The 13957-nt window shown below is 35.6% G+C and overlaps 1 protein-coding gene across 2 annotated transcripts in view; it reads right to left on the bottom strand.

Moving 5' to 3' along the window:
• The window catches only part of LOC120767435 (dnaJ protein homolog 1), a 57688-nt gene that overhangs the window by 19270 nt on the left and 24461 nt on the right, over nt 1–13957 (bottom strand). The window contains exons 3-6 of one of the 2 annotated variants that reach the window (XM_040093496.1): nt 7013–7173; nt 6512–6940; nt 6105–6333; nt 5055–5424 (exon numbers count right to left, since the gene is read on the bottom strand). In XM_040093496.1, the coding sequence (XP_039949430.1) occupies nt 5055–5424; nt 6105–6333; nt 6512–6737 (825 nt within the window). In that variant the 5' untranslated portion in view covers nt 6738–6940; nt 7013–7173. The remainder of the gene's footprint in view (nt 1–5054; nt 5425–6104; nt 6334–6511; nt 6941–7012; nt 7174–13957) is intronic. The other variant, XM_040093498.1, reaches the window with a different exon arrangement.

Here is a 13957-nt window from a genome sequence, read left to right as displayed (position 1 = left end):
ACAGACTATTAAAATTTAAAACGAATGATATAAGAACTCTAGTAGTAGTTCAGGAGATAGGCCACTGTCTAATAGGCAGACATGCCAGTAGACTAGGGTCGTCATATAACGACTATTGTAGAAGCTGATAGGAGGTAGAAGAGGAGGCGACTATTAAACATCTTCTATGCTATTCTAAGGTTCTATATAAAAAAAGCAATCTCAACTATCGATCGAGGGTTCCTTGAGGACTACTCAGAGATGAGGTTGCACAGACAAAACTTTACGTACCGATTAACTTCATCAGAAGTACTGGGTGGTTCAGAGAGAAGCCAATAGAGTCAGGGAACTTTAGTCACGGTGGTATCACAATGTTTTTTCTTAAGGCTTAGGTGCATCGTTAGATAGCTCTATACTACCTACCATCAAAGTTCTAGTACATAATTTTCCACTACAAACAAAATTGTCAGTTTCGTCTAAAAGCAAAGTGATGCGCAATAGTCTTTCAAAAAAGGCAAGAATATCATATGGGTTCTCGGCTCTCGATATCAACCATCTAAGACACTTAAAAGAGTGGTAGAAGATCTTACAAGCCTTTGAAGATATCAATGAATTTATTGTTCGAAAAATAATATTCTATAAGAGTTGACTTTAACTAAAAAAAAAACTGAGAAATTTTCTCTTGATCCGAAATACCAGAGTTCGAACGGCAGTCGGGTTAATGGCATTGAAACGACATTTCTCATCGATACCATAGTCTATTAGTCGGTCGCATTTAAACTCACAACTTTATAAATAAAGTCAAGCGCTTAACACATTCGGTTGTGGGTTATCCAAGCCTAACGGCTATGAAAAAGTATTACCGAAACCATAAGAGTTATAATATTTATAGCAGATAACTACCCCATTCAACTCATAAGTAACCACTCCGTTTACGCAATACCTCTCTAATTCGCAACTGCAGGCGACAACTCGCCTCGCTGATTATCTATTGTGTAATATTTATGTTTGAACTGTTTAAAAGCCTAGTTAACACCGCAGCAAACTGGCCGACAATCAACACCGGCACCCATACTTAGGTCTGAGTTTACGTAGTCAAGCGACTATTCGCGGCAGTAAACAACACTTTAGCCCGTTTGCAATTGCAATCTGTCCGTTGAGCTGCGTATAGCAAACATGTTGGGCCGTTATTCGCTTAACCACAAAATAGCAAGCCACAACTAATACGCTTGCAGTTTTTTGTGTATGTTTTGCTAGTTTTCCTTTTTTATGATTTTCTAATTTTTTGGTTTTCTGTTAGTATAATTTAATGCACTTGTCAACTTTAGTTAATCCAATTAACAATTTTGACATGACAACAAACTAAACGCGACTCTAATGGTCAATACTTGTAGTACAACAAGCGATTGGACAAGCTTAAACAAGCATACTTAGATACATAGTTTTACTGAAGCAACTAAGCGCAACTTAGAACTAGCACACATTACAACAATTAAGCAATTAGGCTGTGAAAATGCTATCGAAATATGTGTGTTGTTGCAATTTTGAAAATATTGTATGTGCTGGGAAGCATAACATATTTCGATTAGAAGTAAAGATAGAGCCATTCCTTTTTCGTGTCGATATCTTGTCAAACAAAAAAGTTTTCCTTACAAGAACTTGATTGCGATAGTGCAGCGTTGTATTGCAGCTATATGCTATAGTGGGCCAACATTGTAGGTTTGGGCAAATGAACAGCTTCTTGGTGAGTAAAGGACGTGTGGAAAATTTCAGATCGATGTCTCAAAAACTAATTCGTGTATATACAGATGAGGATACGGACATCGCTAAATCAACTCAGCTCGTCACCGATACTTTGTAGAGTATCTGAAGTCTCCTTGAATGAGCTAGCATTTTTTTGTTAACTTAATATATCTCTATCAGGGGATATATATTTAACCACTTATTAACCTACATATTCATAATTCTTGTTCACCCCTTAATGCCATTTTTTATACTTTAGTTATATGATCTAATGATAGCTTTTGGAAACTGCCATCAAAAAAAGATATACTATCTAATCTCCAAATGTACTTTTCGTACGTCATATGAGACTAGCGGCTTTCCGTAAGCGTTATGATGGTTATAAGATCATTAAGGTAGTAGAAGGGTAATGTCTACCAATAGAGTCAAAGTTTTGCTCATAACTGCTTTCATTCACCGAACTATAGAAGAACTGAGAATTTATGAGATATCCATGTACGCTTTAGTACTTGCTTTTGATATATAGTAATACCTGCGTTATTTTTCACTGACTGAAAATAGATTGGAAATGATTATTGCATTACTGAGCCCATAGAAAACTGCCCTGGATAAGAAGATTGTAAGATAGTTCATATCGTTTGAAATTTCTGAGATGTTGATTGTAATATCAGACTCTTACTTGAAATTTCATTGTCTCATTGGGTGCTTTCCTTAACATATTCTCAAAGTTTGTGCCTCTAGCTGCCATAAAACATTCAGCTCATAAGGAAAAGATGAAATGACAATCATTTAAGGGGGTATTCTAGTCTTGTGCCAGAGATTTCAGGTAATTTTTGAAGAGTCGTAAAAAATATTATTCTGAAATAATGTTGCAATGTCTGGTTCTACGGAAATGTTTGACAATGTATTTTTTTCATGAATTGGCAACTTCCTGAAAAAATAAACAATTTTTGTAGCACTTTTTTGACGGTTTCGACCTTTTTGAAAATAGTAAAAATTGAAATTTAAGAATTTTACTTCTAGACATGGACAAGTCTAAAGCGAAGCTCCTCTTAAAATGTCAGGGAAATCGTGTGTGGCGTTTTGAATAAAAAAGTTTCGAGAAAAATACGTTTAAAATTTTAATTCCGACCGAACCAGTTTGTATGCCGGGTTAGCAAAATACCTATATATCCGAAAATGGCTTGAGTTTTGAAAAAATCTCTTTGAACATAGAAAAGATAGTTTTTTTTTTACTTTTATACTTGAATAACCCTATGACTTTTTAAGCAAAATCTCGAATCGATCTTACGGTTGGAGTCGTGTTATATTTGGACTCTGTTGTGCCACGGTGCTCCAATTCAAATTTATTAACGTGGTTCACTATATCTAATTTCAGTTTGTTTTGTATTTTTCCAAACTATATTTATTCACACAAATATACATACATATTGTTCTCATTAAACGTCAAGATCTATAGTGAGATCATACAACGCAAACGTGGTAGATTTATTGGGCACCGTAACGCAATTTCTCTAGGGTCTTTAAAAAAATTCTTGCTGATATGTGGCAACCAAGCCAATCCAACTAAATAAAATTGAAAATTTGAACTTAAAAAAATCCAAAAAACTAAAGTCATTTAGAAACCCCCAACATAGAAATAAATGATTTTTTTTTTTTATTTTCTGAATGTGTTGAAAATTTAACACCTTTTGAAATTCACGCAACGTTTATTATGTATGAATTCCTGTATACCATGTATATGACATATGTATGTATGTATGTACATTTGTATTTTTTTTGTGCGTAGACAACAATAATCCAACAATAATAAACAGCGTGTCACGTTATTCATTAATTTGAGACCGACTGCTGGGAAAAAACTAAACGAATTATGTAGTATTTTACTCAGCCAACAACAAATTTAGCCACAAATTGAAAATTTTTTTCCTTCGCTTTTGGCATTTTCATGGTGGTTACTGCTTTTCTTTTTTGCAAGTTTTTTCTTAATAAAATAAAATGCGGTTGGCTATAACGAGAGGAAAACTGATATTGCACGAAAACTGTCAATTGCCGGCGATTAGTTAGACAAAAATAGTGAATTGCCATTTGTGCACAAAACATTTTTTGGGTTTGGAGATTTTTTAATGTACAATTTTTTCCAGATTTTTTATTGCATTTTTCTCAGTTTATCAAAGTTGCATTTGTTCAGCATAAATGGCTAAAATGTGTGTATTTCATGCTGTGAGAAAATGCCACTGAGCTTTTTGCCAATTTAATTTGTTAATTAATTATTTTTTTGTCGGTATTAAACTGAGTAAAATTTCGACTTTTATTTATTGTTGAGTTTGTAGACGTGATAAAATCTCGATTTGTTAAATGTGCATAGAGTTTGTGGAAATTTTTATTGAACGAGAGCGGATTTGCTATACCACAAAATATCGATATTTTTATCAGATTTTATTAGTTTTTTTAATGTCGATGCCATAAAATATCGATTTTCATCAGATTATATATATTAATTAAATGTCGATTTTTATCAAAATCTAGGTATGTTTCTTTAATATCGATACCATGAAATATCGATTTTATTGAATCGATTTTTTATATCAATAATTCGACCTGATTTCAGCATTAATAAAATCTTCATTTTTTGAAGGCAAAAGGCGAGAAATTTTATTTTTTATTGAAGAGGGTAAACGGATCGTCGGTCCATGAAATATTGATAACTTTTTTTTAGATAACATAACTATATCGATTATTTTTTAAATTAACTAAGTACTTGAATCGATATTTTAACCAAATGTGATTTTTTATCGGAATGAATGTACATATGTATACTTTTTTTTGAGGTATCGATTTTTTTAATTAATCTAAGTATTTCAATCGATATTTAAACCAAATATAATTTTTTATAGGAATAGATGTATGACTTTTTTTAAATGAATCGTTTTTAAATCGATAATTTCACCTGTTTTCAGTCTTCATATCATGAAAATATCATTATTTTAATATTTTACTGAATAAGTTTAGTAGATTGTCGATATATCGATAATTTTTCAGACCAAAATGTAATGTAACAATTTATTTTACTATATCTATTTTTATGTCGCAACTCGATATTTCTACCTGAGTTATAATTTCATGCTAGAAAGTATATCAAGTTAAATAGTAGTTAACTCTCTCTTTTGTCTTCTGTTCTCCGTAAAATCGGTTCAAAATAACAAATCTGTCGTTTTTTTTCGATATTCGATTCGATATTCAAAAAGTTCTATACCCGAAATTTTACCGGAAAATTATTAAAATTATTCTACATCCCTCGCGTCTTTAAAAACCCAAAAATAATGACTCACCTGCTTGAGCGTTAGGCGCGCCGTATATCTCAAGTCGCTGCCTTCCCGCTTAAACATCGCATGTGGTTTGTCCCTAATGATGAATACAATATCCGCTGGTATCTTGCCGGGTGCTTGATCGCCTTCTTTTTGAAATGTCACCTTCGTACCGGATTTCCAGCCCGGTTTAATCGATATACTCACATATTTATCCTCTTTCCTGGACGAACCGTCCGCCTGTACAACTCTTCGTGATATTTTCATCTTTTTCACACAACCTTTGTAGATTTCATCCAACGTTAGGTAGAGATCATGTTCGACGGGTGGATCTTGTTGTTTCTCCTTTTTGAATGGCGTATGCACATTGAACGAATGCGATCTAAATGAAGGTCTTCGCTTTATTTTTTAAGCATCCAATACAAGCGCTAAATGGTCGATATTATGAGGTTAACATTGACAAAAGAAAATACTTTCTGAGAAAAAGGGTTTTGAGGGAAAGAATGTACCTTCGAAACTCTAATAGTTCCAACTCAAAATGAAATTTCTATGAAACCAATGAAATACAAATAAGACTTTCAAAGTAATCATTACTTGAATTCTTGAAAGCCTTCCTGGGAAGAAACGATTTAAAAAAATAGGGATAGGTAGAATTCGAACCTCATTGTGAGATACATAAATATCTTAAATAGTTACTGTCGTAAGTATTCTCGTCATCTGAGCTATATTTTATTCCAAGAAGGTTCCAAAACATCTCATATTAATTCTAAGGAGCAATTTATGAGTTTTAATCGTAAGCTCTGACATTACCTATGGCTTATAGCATAATATAAAGATTTGTGCCCTGGTCAGAATACCATGACGTTGGAAATGTTAATCATCAAATCCAAAGATTTGAGTAGAGAAAGCTGAAATTGTGGTTGGAGCGGTTCATTTTTAGGGCTTATCGGGATTTGATGCTTAATTTTTCGCTTCACCAAGGAACCGCAACAAATTTCCCAATTTACTTTCCTTTGCCAAAGTCAACCTCGTTGAAATTTTTCTTTAAGCTGATATCGTATGCAAAAAACTCACCTGAACCCACTGCCGAGTCCATGCCGTGAACCCAAACCACCGAATGGCGATGAGAAGAAATCATGTTCGGTATCTAAATCGAACACATTCTTATCGAATAGATTATCGCCCATATCGAAGAACGACGCAAAGGGATTGCTCGAACCGAAGAATTGTGCGAAGGTCGCCCGTGGATCACCATGGAACTGATATGTGAAGGTATTATTGCCGGTGGTGCCGTTACGAGTGCCTACAAAATGTAATTGAACACAAAATAATTTTGTTAAAAACTGAAAATATAACTTACATGCCCACACATACATACAAGCACACAAAGTTAGGCATTTTTACACACAGAAACACACACAAATTGAGAGAGTTATAGAATTGCATGTTTTAAAAGTAGTATTGTAGAATGATCACCGTACCTCCACTCTTCAGACCCTCTTCGCCATATTTATCGTACACTTCACGTTTACTCTTGTCGGAGAGCACTTCGTAAGCCTCGGCCACCTCCTTGAATTTCTCCTCCGCATTAGCGGCTTTATTTTTATCCGGATGATAGCGTAGCGCTAATTTTCTGTAGGCCTTCTTAATCTCCTCGTCGGTGGCAGTTTTCGGTATACCCAGTGTTTTATAATAATCTTTACCCATTTTTTCACTTTTTTATTGTTGTTGTGGTCACTTGGTGTAACGCGTTATTGTGCTGAGAAATGATGTCGCTGAGTTATTGATGCGTGAGTATCTTCAATTTGTATGTTTGTACGTGTTTTTATGTGATGTTGCTTGGCGTTTGTTTGCGTCCAAATTGAACGAAACGGTAATTTAGCTGCAAACTTTAATTTTACTGCTTAAATCTGTTGGAAAAACAAATACGTGTAAATGCATTTGAAACTAGTCAGTTCACCACTTCGAATCTCACCACTTACACAACACTTGTATAAAACTAACTCAGTTGCTGTTGAACTCTTGGTTGTTGTTGGTCTTTCCATATGATCCTTTAGCGCTTTGTATACGTCACACACATTATTTGCTTTCGATTCCAAAACGTTGAAAGTATACTGCTCTTGCCGCTAACGGTTCTTCTAGACTGCAAAATTTTTTAGAGCAAAAATGCACAAAATTGTTAGTTGTTTCACTCGATGAAAGAATTTGGTAAAAAAAATACTGGTTGATACGAGAATAATTGTAACTTGTAAGGACAAATAAATGGCAACACAAATATATGTATATATTATGTGGATATGGTTTATCCAAAAAAAAGATAATAATAATAAAACAAATTTTGATGACTTGTTTGAATTTTTTTACTTCGAAAAAATATGGTTTGACAGCACGAAAGCGTGCGAACAGCAAATGCTTAGGGAACTGTGCAGGGACTAGGGTTGTTCAGAAATAGTAGCAAAAGTTAAAAAAAAGTCCATAAAAATGAGAAGAATTGTAAAAAAATGGTGGATTGCTTTTGTGCCGCTATGTCTGAATTTGGTATTCTCGCAAAACTAATACGGCTGTGTAAACTGAACCTCTCCGAGCCGTTCGATATTAAACGAGGTTTCAGACAGGGCGACTCTCTATTGTGCGACTTCTTCAATCTACTGCTGAGGAAAAGTATTCCAGCTGCAGAGCTGAATAAAGAAGGTACCATCTTCTATAAGAATGTACAACAGCTGGCGTACGCCGATGACAACGATATCATTGGTGGACAAAGTAGCGAATAAAATGGGTCTGGTAGTGAACGAGGGCAAAACGAAATATCTCCTGTCATCAAACAAACAGTCATCGCTTTCGCTACTTGGCTCCCACGTCAGTGTCAGTCATAACTCCGAAGTCGTAGGTAATTTCGTCTACCTTGGAACCAGCATTAACACCAACAACAATGTCAGCTTTGAAATGCAACGCAAAATAACTCTTGCCAACAGGTGTTACTTCGTACCGAGTAGGCAATTGAGAAGTCTCGACGAACAAGGACCAAATTCTACAAGGTACTCATCATCCCCGTCCTGTTATATGGTGCGGAGGCATGGACTACGGCTACAACATCTGATGAGTCGGCGTTGCAAGTTTTCGAAAGAAAGGTTCTGCGGAAGATTTAAGGTCCTTTGCGCATTGACAACGGCGAATACCGCAGTCGATGGGACGATGAACTGTACGAGATATACGACGACATTAATATAGTTCAATGAATTAAGACAGTGGCTACGCTGGCTAGGTCATTCCGTCCGAATAGATGACTCCAGCTCTGAGAGTATTAAACGCAGTACACGACGAAGGAAACAGAGGAAGAGGAATACCTCCACTTCGTTGGAAAGATCAAATGGAGAAGGACCTGACTACACTTAGAATCTCCAATTGGCGCCAAACAACGAAAAGGAAGAGCGACTGGCGGGCTGTTTTAAGCTCAGCTATAACCGCGTAAGCAGTGTCTATGCCAATAAAAGAGAAGAAGAATTTACTCATTTTCAAGTTTTTACCAGTTTAATTCAGGAATCATCGAGACCTTGGTTGAACCATCACGCTGTTTCTATGCTTTGTTTTGATATCTTGTGACTTCATTTTTCATGAACAGGAATTGATGGTTTGAGATTGTTAAAGATGATAAAGTCCTATAACATTCGATACGGTTTAAAGTCAGTTTGACAAATTCAAGAATATGCCTTTCATATGGCTTTCACCAAGACAAGTGATTTCTGGCATAATGGTGTCCATATAACTCGATATCGTTGGAGTTTTTTGTTATTTTGTTGACATTGACACTTAGAGGTTCATTACCCTTGACGAAGTTCAGAATTAAAATTACAAACAATTTTTCACTACATTTTGAATACTTTTGAAAAAGCAAATTAAATGACCGTTGGCATATTGAACTGGCCTAAACCAATGCTATTCATTTAATCTTGTAAGCTTTCTAAACAAGTTTTTGATTCTTTTTTTCACCAAACATTTTCGAAAAAAATGCGTTCTTCAGTTTTTTAGTAAGGCGAGGCTTCCAAGCCAGCAAAACGAGTCAACAACAACACAAATACATATATACACCAATCGGGCGTAAATACGCACGTGCGTGCAAAGAAGCTAATACACCTGAATATATTACTTATGTATCCCGATATGTAGATATCTATAAGTATATATATACGTACATATATACATATAAATAAATATATGTACATACATATATCATTAAAATTACACCACAGTCATTGAAAACATAACATTCAAAATCTCTTGCCCTCAAGTATTACGATCATCGACAGCAACAACAACGCGCACTTCATAATCATGCTTATGATCAATCCACTCGAACCCACGCATTCGATAAATTTAGCACAGCACAGGCGGTCCAACATTAACTAACTATCATAATCGCGGCGATCGCCGATGCTTGTGAACGCGCTGGCGGTTGGGGCGAGCGGCGTTGGCGATGACGCGCACAAAAGTTTGTGTATTATTGGCGTGTTGGCGAGCGGCAGCGTTGCAGAATGAAATAGTAAAGGAAATTTTCAAATATAAAAGAAAACATATAATATATACATACAAATTTGTATGTATATGTTTGTGTGTATGTTAGCAAGTCAATAAATAAATATAAATATGTTAACAGAAGTACGAAATCTGCTTACGTATGCTACATATTTTTAAACTTTTCATTTTCACACTTTATTAAATTGAAAAAAATATTTAGTCTGTTACTTAATTCAAGAAAATAAAGGCTTAAATGGAAAATCTGTATAGTGTATGCCTTTGTATACTGCTAAATATGTATGTATATACATATGTATATACATACTTATGAAAGTTTTCGATAGATTTTACTCAAAGCATATTTGCAAGTTTTTGGTGTTTTATTTTTTGACATTTTTCTCTTAGACCGAAGACATACATACGTATATTTAAGTACTTACATATAAGTATATGTAATAGAAGCATACATATAGTAATTAACATTTCCGACTTCGTAAGTGTATATGTATGTGTATGTATGTATATTGTTCACGACAATCATGCCTGATTAGTCCTATGATCTTAAAATTGTGACAAATTCTGTCTATATATTATATTAGGGCTATCTCTTGGTATGCCAGTGGAAAATTAAGGCTTTACTCGGATACAAATTCCTTAAAATGTTATGTTCTATAGAGCTGTCTTAACGCTCATTTACTTTTCTCTTTGTGTTTTGAGGGTTTTAGTCACAACTGTTTGATTAAAATTATAAATCATTATCTGAAATAGTTTTGGAGATAGATACTTCTTATGTATGGCCGCTCAGTTCAATCAGCTCTTTCAGCATACAATGTATCTCTAAAAGAGGAGACGAATGATCCGATCGCTATGAAGTTGGTTGCATATACTATACATACATATATATCTACTATACATAGGTCTTCATACAATGACCTACCAGTTTTGTCTTGGCATTTCATCCTGGAAAGACTTAGGTCTGAACAACATTTACGAATCGTTCAATTTTGTTAAAAAATTTTCAGTTCTGTAAGGAGTGTACTTCGCACACTTCACTCAAATTATGGTTAATATAGAAGCCTACTAAACCTACTGTTCGCGTCACCATCACACATTTTGAGACCCAGCATTCATTATTGGATAATATTCGACCAAATAAACCACGTCCAACACGAAGTGAAGAAAATATACCAGCCGTAGCTGAGATGGTACACAAAGACCGTGGAGAGCCGATTCGACGCCGTTCGCAGCAACTCGGACTGCCATATGGAACAACTTTGCACATTTTACGTCGAGATCTTAAACTGAAAGCACACAAAATACAGCTTTCGCAAGAACTGAAGCCGCTCGACCTACACAAGCGACATCGCTTCGCAAAAGTTCCAAGAAGATGCGACGTTTTTGAGCCAAATTTTGTTCAGCGATGAGACCCATTTCTAGTTTAATGGATATGTAAACAAGCAAAATTGCCTCATTTGAGATGAAGAGACACCTGAAGATATTCAAGACCTGCCATTTAACACAGAAAAAAAGGGTTTGATGTGCTGTCGACCGGTGGAATCATCGGTTCATATTTCTTCAAAAAAGATGCCGATGAGAACGTAACCGTCAATGGCCACGGATCGCGCCATGATAACTGACCATTTGATGCCTGAAATTGAAGCTCGTGATCTCGGCGACATTTTGTTTCAATAAGACGGCGCCACTTCCCACATATCCCATCAGTCAATGGATTTATTGAGAGAACACTTCGACAAGCAGATAATTTCTCGCTTTGGGCCGGTCGATTGGCCACCAAGATCTCGTGATATCACACCGTTAGACATTTTCCTTTTGAATATTCTTTTATTTTTTCGAATGTTAACAAACACTCCCCATTATATTTGAAGCTTCTGTGTTTTTGTTTTGAAAAAGTAGGGAAACCTTGTAATGGATCACCCTTTATTATTGCCTTAGGCAAGTTACAATAGGTCGGACTATGAAAACTCCTTATAGATGGAGGCTATTCGAGCTTCGCTACATTCAAGTTAACATCTTTTCTGTTTTTTGTTAAAAAAAAAGCTATAAAATCCATCTCCTCTATTTTTTAGAAATGCTTGAAGATCCCTTCAGAACATCAAAGTTGAAGTACGCACATTTCCTTGAGACTAAAGCCTATTTTGGTAAAACTTGAAAACTTTACATTAACGATAATTTTCAAAGCCATAATATTTCATCGCAAAAACTAATTTCTAAAAATCTAAATATAAATTTAAAATAATAATAATAAATTCTTTGCTGGAATACATTTTAGATAAACATATCAAAAATTTAGTTTCAAAGTTTACCCAATTAAACACATTTTCAAATATTATGCAAAAACATTTTTCTTCGCGACACAATAATCCAATTATAAATCCATACACATGTGAAAATATCTAAACAAAGAGATTTCAGTACAAATGTCTTGTTGTTGCTATTTTTATATGAATAGTTAACGGGATGAAAGGCTTAATTGGGTCAGCAGTTTGTGGCACCATGACCGCTTTCTGAACGCCTCAAAAAGCCGCAAGGCAGCACAATGGCAAAAAATCTAAACAAATTGTGAAATAAAAATAGAGTAAATTTAATAGAAAAATATATGTATGTATAATTGTTGAGGCATCAATGCCGGCAGTCGCGCTGATTTTTGCTTGGTAGAATACACATGCTTTCATACGCACACAGTTACACTTGACATGTATGAGTATGTCGGTGTTTGGGGCTATGTAGTGGGCGGACAGCTGTTAAATGACTATTTAGAAGCATGTGCATATGAAAGTGTGATTTTGGCGGATATGTGGAACATTGAATTTTGCTTGCTATGTGTTTTGACTTTCTGCACTTTTTGTTTTATCGCAAATAGACTGGCAATTTAATATTCGTGAGTCGTGTTTGCTGTTTTGCCTTTTAACCCGATTTATTTTTGAAATTTGGGCTGCCTTTTTTGCATACATGAAAGGGAAGCATATGAAGAACAATCTAATTGTTAGCAGAATGGCGTTAGGATGGTAACACAGTACATGAAGAAGCACTCAGTAGGACATACACGTAAGTGGCGGCAAGCCGCTTTGTAAGTCCACTAAAAATGTAAAGAGGTTACGAAAGAAGTGATAGAGAACATATGAGAGTATGAGAAACAACTGCCATAGAAAAGATAAGGCGCTGGGCATTGCTAATAACGTAGTTACCTAGAAATTCAGTATTACATTCGAAGTATGAGAGAGTAGGTAAAGAAAAAAACACCACAAAACACGGCTGATCAAATATGTAATGAACTCTCCATAGGAACTACGCATATAAAAGAAGCCGGTAAATGCTTTTAGTGAGACTCTTTTAGTTGTGGGAAACTTAACTTATGCTAACTTTCGTTAGCTCTTAGATCATACTCAAATATACAAGGAAGCCTAGGTTAGGTTAAGTTAAGCTGGTTGGCCAATAAGATAGATCAGTTTTGGTCCTTTGCGATACCAGATAGAGTTCAATTACTAGGTCCATGAGGAGTAATCATCTCTTAGTGCCTGCGTTTGACGCGAGTTTTAACAGACTCTGTGGCCTTACTATCGATACCTCAATTTGTCAATGCATTTCCTTTGTGTCTTGCTCTAGACAGTTCTGCAGTCTTCGCGATTTGTCAGCTCCATTTTGCGGGCATGACAGTGATCAGTTAGTATTCCGATCATATTCCTACAGTCTCTTCTATAAGAATTTTGTGTACGTCCGATCTACCGCTTTGCTCATGACTTCTGACGTTTTGCACCGAGATAGCTGGTTACATGCTTCTGTCCAGATCTTCATTTAGACAATGCATGGGTGTCCCAATGTTCGCGTTTTCGGATGTTGGCCATACACCATTCATGACAATCTCGTTCATTATTTCATTGCTCTCGATGCCTTTGTGGCTTGGCACCCAGTAGAAATGAAATTGCTTGCTACTGGCAATGCTCTCCACTTCTGCTCTACTTCCCAAGATACTTCTGTCCGATATGCGACACGAGGTTACTGCTTTGATTATTGCTTGGCTGTCAACGTAGATGTTGACTCTGTAATTGCCGGCAGGTGCAATTGAGGCCAGCTCCGCGACTTTTGCAATAGCGAAGACCTCAGCTTGTAATATACTACAGTAATCCGGCAACTTATAAGGCTGTTTTATGCCAACTCCAGCGTCTAATTTCGAGTCATACAAGGAAGCTAAATAGCACAGAAACTAAAGCTCAACCTTCTGCTAACCACAAAATGAGATTTATCACCATAATATTTGAACCCATCTCAACTTTATATATGTCACTATAAAGATTTCTTTGCATTTTCAAGCATTTGTGTTATAACTTCATATATGTATGTATTTACCTTCCGTCTTCACAGAATTGAGACTTTCCCTTTTTCGCACAGTTTGTACG

The sequence above is a fragment of the Bactrocera tryoni genome, chromosome 2 (assembly GCF_016617805.1).
Source record: "Bactrocera tryoni isolate S06 chromosome 2, CSIRO_BtryS06_freeze2, whole genome shotgun sequence".
Lineage (NCBI taxonomy): Eukaryota > Metazoa > Arthropoda > Insecta > Diptera > Tephritidae > Bactrocera > Bactrocera tryoni.
The sequence above is the reverse complement of the archived record's forward strand: the minus strand, read 5'-3'. Positions and strand labels throughout refer to the sequence as shown.